General features: G+C 41.9%; 2 protein-coding genes across 2 annotated transcripts; one reads left to right on the top strand and one right to left on the bottom strand.

Annotated features, from left to right (window-relative positions):
- The first annotated feature begins 73 nt into the window (after positions 1-73).
- Positions 74-2,450, top strand: LOC148060690 (uncharacterized). The gene is made up of 6 exons (XM_087779510.1): positions 74-187; positions 728-844; positions 923-1,174; positions 1,247-1,410; positions 1,540-1,664; positions 2,199-2,450. Exons 1-6 carry the CDS (start codon positions 79-81, stop codon positions 2,347-2,349), a joined length of 918 nt encoding a protein of 305 aa, XP_087635636.1. The 5' UTR covers positions 74-78; the 3' UTR covers positions 2,350-2,450.
- ttc8 (tetratricopeptide repeat domain 8) lies at positions 2,341-7,928 on the bottom strand. Its single transcript, XM_087779508.1, has 13 exons — positions 7,778-7,928; positions 7,246-7,366; positions 6,368-6,431; positions 6,119-6,278; positions 5,949-6,038; positions 5,830-5,874; positions 5,595-5,768; positions 5,428-5,538; positions 5,231-5,370; positions 4,099-4,273; positions 2,925-3,047; positions 2,765-2,848; positions 2,341-2,691 (listed from the first exon to the last, which is right to left on the bottom strand). Exons 1-13 carry the CDS (start codon positions 7,889-7,891, stop codon positions 2,575-2,577), a joined length of 1,518 nt encoding a protein of 505 aa, XP_087635634.1. The 5' UTR covers positions 7,892-7,928; the 3' UTR covers positions 2,341-2,574.
- Positions 7,929-8,372: the final 444 nt, after the last annotated feature.

Raw genomic sequence — 8,372 nt, forward strand, 5'->3', positions numbered from 1 at the left:
TGGGTTTTTTTTGTGTTTGTGGTGTTGCGTAAAGTCCGAATCAACACTTGCTGCCGCATATGAACGCTGTGGTTAAAAATGGAAGCCAAGGAAGTCGGGCGTCTGGACACCTCTTACGACAAGCTGGTCTGTCAGGAGACTGCAGAAGAAGACTGCCTCCCTGAAGCCAACCAGGAGAAGCAGAAAGGTAAAGCCGCAGACTCGGATGTTTGACTCAAAGTGGAAGCATTTCATCTTCTAAACGCTAAACGACTCTGGTACATCCGTCCTTGAACAAATAAAAGCTACATATGGCAGTCACTACTTTGTGCTTGCAGTTGACCCGGAAAAATTTAATTGTTTCACCTAAGAAACAGCTGAGTGACTGTCCTCCAATGTCCTCATATGACTAGTGTTGGCTTTGCGATCAATTCCAGTTCCAGAGTTCATTTTCAAGTAGTCGCTTTCCACAATGTTTGGAAAACACCATTCTTGAACTTGCGTTGGTGTTTAATGAGCGCAAAAATCCAACAATCTAAGCAGTGTTTCAAATGGCTCCAGAAAGTGGCTCTGGTGGGCAACAACATCTACTAAACCTCATTACAAACACAACGTTTGATTCAGAGCCAAAAGCAGAGCATTAAGAATGAAAAACAGTTGCAGTACAATATGAGAATTGACCGTCTCTATTTGTCTCCTCTTGCCTTCTCTCATCCTAACTTCTCTGGTTGATTTCCGTCCTCTGAAGTGTCCGTGTTAATGGGCAGAACCACATCCATCCTACATCATCAGAAAGCGCTCATTATCGCCTTGGCAGTGTTGGCCTCCCTGCTGCTCCTTGTTGACATCGCACTGGGAGCCTATTGTAAGAAGGGTTCATCAGTTGTGCTCTTGCTTTGATGAAGCCACCAGACTCTTCCCTCTCTGTGACATATACTTCCAGATGTTCAGCTCAGCAGCGCACCACGGACGGTGCAGGACATCAACATCGAGATCACCAAGATGAGGGTCTCCTACATGAGCCAGATCCAGCAAAGAGATGAAGCCAAGAGACGACTGCAGGCCACGATGAGCCAGAAGCAGATGAAGAACTGGGAGCACGAGCACCTGACCAAGACCGTCCAGGAATACCGAAGGCAGGCCGACAAGGTTGAAACAGAAATGGCGGGGTTGCGGTCTCACTTGCCGATGCTCAGTAATTAAACTTTCTCTTCCAGAACCAAGACTTTTGGACCAGAACCTCACTTCTGTTGTTGTTCTTCCACAGAGGAAGGATGCAAGCACTGTCAGCCAGGATGGATCTACATGAGCTCCAAGTGCTTCTTCTATTCCTTCTCGAGTGGAGTCCCGCCCAAAGAGTGGCGGGAGGCCCGGAACTACTGCCAACGCAACAGCGCCACCCTGGTTGTCGTGGACAACAGACAGAAACAGGTCGCAAGAATTTTCTTTAAATTTGAAGTGCAGGGTTAAAGCGACTTCCGTATATCCAGATTGTTCTTGGGGCCTTCTGCAGAGGAAATTTAACCTTGGACATCTCATGAGCGTTTCCCGTGCTTTCAGATGGCGATCAATGAATTGATAAAATCCTCAAGATCACAGACGCAGACGGGAATCTGGATCGGACTGGACGACTTGGAAGAGGAAGGCCTTTGGAGGTGGTCCGACCAAACCAGACTGGTGGAAGGGTAACGACTGAACAGTTATTTTCTTTGACCAAAAACCTATATATTATCATAAATACATCATTTTTTTAAATGACGCCATTTCAGTTTGTATTTCCCAATTTGACCATATTTTCAGCTATTTATAAATTATTTTAAAGAAATGTATTGTAAAAATAGACAAATGTCATTTTTCTATATATTTTCTTGATTAATACATTTTTTTTTTTAATTGAAAGCAAAATATATATCTTTTTAATGACAGCGCCATATTATTTAAACAACTTATTTTATCCCCCCAGGAACACATTGCATACAAATGTTTTTTATTATTATATTAACATTAATCTACTTTTTCTTGTTTAATTTTAACATTTTTACTTAACTTTAATTATTTAAGTTCTGCCTTTTTTCACTCTTTAACGCAGAGTCGAATCTTACTACGAACCGAAATTGCGTTTGGTTCTTTCCGGTTAACTTTGATATAAAACGTATTGGCGCTTGCGTTCACCTCTAAGTCCGGTTCAAAATGTGGAAGTTGAGTTTTCTTGTCGGCAGGTTCTGGAACGATGGCGAGCCCAACAACCAAGGCCAAGAGAACTGCGCTGAAATAATGCTGATCACAGATAACCCCTTCAAGAGCTGGAACGACTTTAAATGCACCTACGCCAGGAACTGGATCTGTGAAATGAACCCCATGTTGAGCTGACAAACCTTTTCCTGCTCATCTTTATGGAAGCTTGTTTTGATCTAGAAAAATACAAATACATCCAAAGATACAATGATAAATTAAACTTTTACATCTGCTAAGTATTTAAGTGTCTCTAACGTCGTATCAACTGCTGTTCTTCCGAGTCCCATGATGCGAGTTTCAGACTGTAGATGTCGCTATATTCCTGATTTCCAATCAGCTTTCGGTCCCGAACTGAACTCTCTACAACATGGCGAAGTGTTCTCGCAGTTGCTTGAGCAGCTGCTGGGTGTTGGCGTGTTCTGGAAACGCGTCCTCCGCCTTCTGCGCCGAGATGTAGCTGCTCTGCAGGTCCCCGATCTGGTCGTGGGAAAGGAACAAGATTGAATCGTGATTCAAAATAATCCCCCGCTGTGGGTCGTGCGACTCGTACCTTCTCGGAGAGGATGCCGAGGTTGTAGTGCGGCTCGTACATGTGCGGGGAGAGAGACGCGGCCGTCTGAAGGAAGGCTTTGGACTGAAGCGCAACATCACAGTTAGTTTTGAAAACAAACCTTTATTCCTATGTGGTGGCTCTGAAACACAACATTTACCTGCTCGACTCGACCTTTGCGCAGCTCCAGAACCGCCAGGTTGTTGTAGGCCTCGGCGTGGTCGTTGTTAAACGCCAAGGCCAGTTTGAAACTCTGGTAAGCCAGGGTCACTTCTCCGATTCCCTGTTATAAAGTGAGAAAAATAAGTTAATTCAATCAAATAAAAAAATGCAGCTCAGTAAACGTGATCTATTTATTGAACACATGTGTCAAACTCGGGTTAAACGCGACCAGTTAAGTCATTTATTTGGTCCTGAAGAACTTTTATTAGCTCATAAATCAAATTAAATAGATATTTAAATTACACTTTAATGTCAATATTGTGCCTTAAAATAGACAACAGTCATTAAATTAGCTGCCTTTTAAGTGTGGTTGAGATTATGAAAGTCAATAATTAACGTAAACACAACAAAAGTTTGATATTTGATGGGACTAAATTGCAACTTTCAGGGCCAGAATCAAACACCCAGGCCGCAGGAAGGAGAGATTTTGACGCTCCTTTCTGCCCAGACTTTATATAATAAAAAGATGAAGGAATTTATTTGTGTTTTCCGAAGCAATATTATTATTGTCTTGTACTAAAGTGTTTTGCTGTTGATATATTTAACATTATTTGATTTATTATTGTAAAATTAACTATATTAACCTTTATTGATATTTTAATTTACTTTAGTTACTAATGTTTTTATTTGAAATATTCGTAGTGTATGTCTTAACATATGTTTGTTTGTTTTTTAAACTTGACTTTTACTGCATTTTTTCAACAACCACACAAAAAGATCAATGAATACACATACAAAATACAATTAAATAACGGAGTGCTTGTACATTCTGCAAACGCTTTCAAAGAGTACAGAATACAAACAGATACACAGATAGACATATAGATGTCTTTGTTGTGTAAACAAAGTACATTTTCTCCATTTGTATACAGTATGCATATCAATGTAGGTATGTTTTAATATTTTTCATGTGAACTGCTGAAACCACTCAAACCTTAATGTGGGAATAATAAAGGTATATTAATTAATCAATCAAAAAGTAATGATGCAGATGGAAAAATATTCTACTTTTACATTTTATTATATATGTAAAAGCAGATACAGGTTCGCCCAGCTCTGGTTTTCAAGTCAAAGAACTTGATGCCTTGAACGTAAAGGGAGCACGGACTCACCACGGCCACGTGTCCGATGTTGTACCAGACGTCGGCCTGCTCCTCGTCACCGGACACCAGCGCCAGCGCTCTCTCGAAAGACGACAGCGCCATGTCGTACTGCTGAGCGTAGAAGCAGCACAGGCCCAGGTTGTTGTACAGCTGGCAGTTATAGACCCCCATCTGAAGCAGTCGCCTGGCACAGACACCGACGTCAATCAATCATCATCCCCTTCTTCTCTGTCGAGGCTGCTCTTGAAAACTAAGCTTTCGTTTCCAAGTCTGTGCCATTATTCAAGTTTTTGTCTGATTATTTTGTGAAATCTTTGGCAGAAATCACGACAGAAAGAGAGGAAAAAAAGCTTTAAAATTGCAAGTATTTTCAAGATGTCTCGCATAAATAAAAGCCTCCTCTTTAATTTCAAAATAAAGTTAAGAAGATGATCACTGCACTGTTATGCCAATCAAAAATCGGAACCAACACAGGAGGTCATTTAGACGGTCTTGAAAAATGATCTAAGATCTCAAGAAATGCGGAGTAATACTGCCATCTACTGGTGAAACCTCTGAATGACATTAAAGATGGTTTCCAGTTCTGATGAAGTTTTATATGTTGTACGTTTTATTTGAACGAAGCGGGACACATTCAGGAGGGGAACATTTGAATCTTGAGGGCAAGTTAGGATGTTTTCTCAGCGGGTGGTCTGTGACACAGGCAACATGAAAGAACCATTTGCCGATAGGGGGAGGAACTCCCGGCCTGGAAATTTGCCTTAATTAAAGCGATGTTTCTACAGTTCGAGACCTTTTCTCCCGGTGCAATTGACCTGTAAAGTCGCCGGGAGAAAGTGCGCCAGATCGATCGTAAAGCTTGTATTTTGTTTGACTTGAAGCGGCGTATAAACGACCCGTGACACTGCATTGACCATTTCTCTCCACAAAGCGAAGAATTAAGACCCGGTGACAGGAAGTGACGGCGTGTTGGAGCGACCGGAACGGACTCCGGTTTTGACCGTTTTAGTAGAGTTACGACCATTTGTTTGCAGTGGTAGTACAACCTGGATTTACACCTTAATTATGAAGCGTTTTTATCTTCTTTAAACTGTTCTTCACGGAGCAGAATCGTGACCTCGCCTCGGCTAGTTTCTCTCACCTGTAGAAGCGAAGCGCGATCTCTGGTTGATCCGTGTAGAAGTGGTTGCTGCCGATGCAAGCGATGGCCTCCACGTGAGTGTTGTCCTGCTTCAGGACTTCCTTGTAGTACTCGGTGGCCGACACCATGTTGTTCATCTCCTGCGTCAGAGCAGGAAGTTGAACCGAGTTTGAACTAGAGCGACAAACGACGAGTACCTCGTGGATTCTGGCGATCCCCGTCAGCAGCGTGACCTCTCCCGGGAAATGGTCCAGGCCCTGTTTGAAGAGGTTGAGCGCGATGATGGGTTGATCCAGGCGTTTGTACACCTGATGGGAGGAACAGCGTTTTTATCGTAAAAACCTCACGTTATGTTTCATCTTACCTTCGCCAGGTAGCAGTAGGTATCCACCATTTCCTGCTGATTCAGCGCCGACCTAAACTGCTTCTCAGCTTCACGATATAAACCCAACCTGTAATAGCATTTCCCCAGCTGGACCTTCCACCACCAGTCTTTGAACTGAGCATGCTCCGTGGCTTGGGCCGCCAACTGTAAAGCCTGTGAAAACAAAATTGAAGTTAAAGTGAAATTTCCCTTCAAAGATGAACAGTTTACTCACATTTCTTACGTCGTTTTCATGATGGAAGATGTACTCGAACAGCGTCTGAGCGAAAGGAATCTTGATTATGATCAGGGCGGGGGATTATCTTTTGATTAACTTTAAAATGTTAAACTCACCCTGGACATCGCAGGCTTCTCTGAGTATTTGTCAAAGTTGAGTCTTGACAAGTTGATGAAAGGTCCCTCCGGGTTGGTTAACATGGACGCCTGGTGAAGCGAGGGGCGACATGTGAGTCAGACAGTAATGGTGGAGCGACTAATCCCGGGGATGCGTGGATTCATCTCACCGTCCCGAGCCGTATGAACCTCCCCGACGCGCTCGTGATGGGCCGAGCCGAGCTCGCGGTGCGCGGGGTCTTGATGGCCTGCTCCATTGTTCCGGGGCGCCCGGACTGGGTGCTGGGTCTCACGAATCCAGTGATGGGACGCCCGGCGTGCGTCATAGGTCTGACAAGGTCACGGAGAAAAATATTCTCAGAAATATTCCTTTGCTTATAATTCAATTTGTGTCGTTGAAAATCTATACATCTCAGTACCTGACAGCAGGCGTCGGACCAGCACCATGACTTGATCCAGGGATCCTGAGAGACGTGCCTGGGCCTGAACAAAGAATTAAGTGAATGACTGTGAATTATTTTTTTTTACGCTCCCGTCGCCACCAACAGGATTCGACTGGTATTTATTTTAAACCAAGTTAATCAACCATCTGAAACCTCAGAACTGGTATATTTTTATTAGTATCTGTGGCCCCCAAACTACAGCCATTTGGCACGACCCCAGGAACAATACCACAATACCATTTTTATTTGATTTCTTATATTTAGTCAATGACAAAAAATATAGTATCATACATTTTTAAGGGGTAAATTATTTTTAGAGTAGCTAAATAAAAATCAAGACCGTATATTTTTGCTGTAATATTCAACACCTACATTTTTGCTCAAGAAGATTAAGAAGATCTGGTTTGAAAGATATACAAATTGAAGGACCAGCTGAACCTTTCCCTGTTAAGAATGAGCATGTACAAGAGAAAGTTATTGTTCCATGGACTTCTCTTTTCTCAGAGAGCGTTATTAGGTGTTTATTTCATAAATAGTTTCTATACATTTCCTCACTTTTTCTGTGAAAAACCCGGAAAGGGTTATTTGGTAACTGACCATGTATGAAGCAATATTAGTTTCAGCTCACTGTTTCAACACTCATTAAAGTATTTAAAGTTCACACCATGCCTTAAAAACAAAACTAATGTACTGTTGCATATAATCAACAACAAAAAACAATTATTTATTTTCCAAAAACGTTTCAATGACTCACTTATAGTACATTCTACATCATAATTCTACAGCCATAAGAACCAAAATAAACTCTGTCCTCCTGCCTTGTGATAAAATGTGAATAGAGCACAAACACGTACGAGCAACCTGAGCAATGGCGCTCTCGTCCAGCATCATCTCAGCGATCCCTTCTTGGTCCAGTTCGATCTCGTCGATGTAGACCATCTCCGTCAGCGCTCGGGTCTTCAGGCTCCACGCTGCCTTCAGACACACAATATATCATATTAATGTGAATCACAAACTTTGATTTGACGGGATGAGGAGGGAGATGAGATGGATGACTGTTGTTGCCCTGGTTACCTTAGACAACGTCAAGGAAGAGTCCTGTTAGAAGCATGCAGTGAAGAAGTGAAGAAGGGAGGAGAGAAATGAAAGAAAAGGAAGAAGAAGATGAAACGGTACAGATGTAAAAGTAAGAGTTCACTTAAGGTCATTTTTATTCTTGGAAAAAAACATCTCAATCCGCAGCCATGGACACGACGATCACTAGTTTAAATACGCACATTTTTTTTAAACCACGAATAAACATCTTAAAAACAAGATGCGTGACTGACGTAGAGGATTAAGCATCAGCGGCTAAGCTAACAGCTAGTTAGCATTCCAACCCGTTACCTGGTCGTACGGAGTGTCTTCTAATATTTTGGAGCAAATGTCCGAACACTGTTGTAGCTTTCTCCTGCGGAAATAACTCCAGGCCACGAACAGCGGGTCCATGGACACCTCCATTTCTCCGGCCGAGGAGGAGAAACGACTGTCAAACCGATTAGCCAAGATTAGCTTATGGCGGAGACGGAGCTTGTGTGGTTGCCAAGCAACGCCAGGGGAGGAGTTCTAGTGACTTGACCTGGACTGAAGAAATGTGAATTAAAAAGTTGAATAAAGGAGGTAGTTCCTCTGAAAACGTCATTTATACTACTACTGACATTTCTTTGTAAATAATGAATTTCAAAAAGAAAATGTTTCTCTACGTCTAACAAATACAATTCGACAATAAATATATACAGTATATATAAAATTGAGTTTTTTTTAAGAATACAATATTTCTACAGCCCTCAAAATCCCAAGAGCTAAATTATGATGTAGTCGTTTCATGAGAGATCATCACTATCATTTTTTTCTGTGTCATACGTATGGGATATTGTTTTTGTTTTTTTAATTTAGTAAAATGTCTTATTATTTTTATTATTATTTATTACTTTTTTTATTT

The sequence above is a fragment of the Callionymus lyra genome, chromosome 18 (assembly GCF_982586985.1).
Source record: "Callionymus lyra chromosome 18, fCalLyr1.hap1.1, whole genome shotgun sequence".
Classification (NCBI taxonomy): Eukaryota; Metazoa; Chordata; class Actinopteri; order Syngnathiformes; family Callionymidae; genus Callionymus; species Callionymus lyra.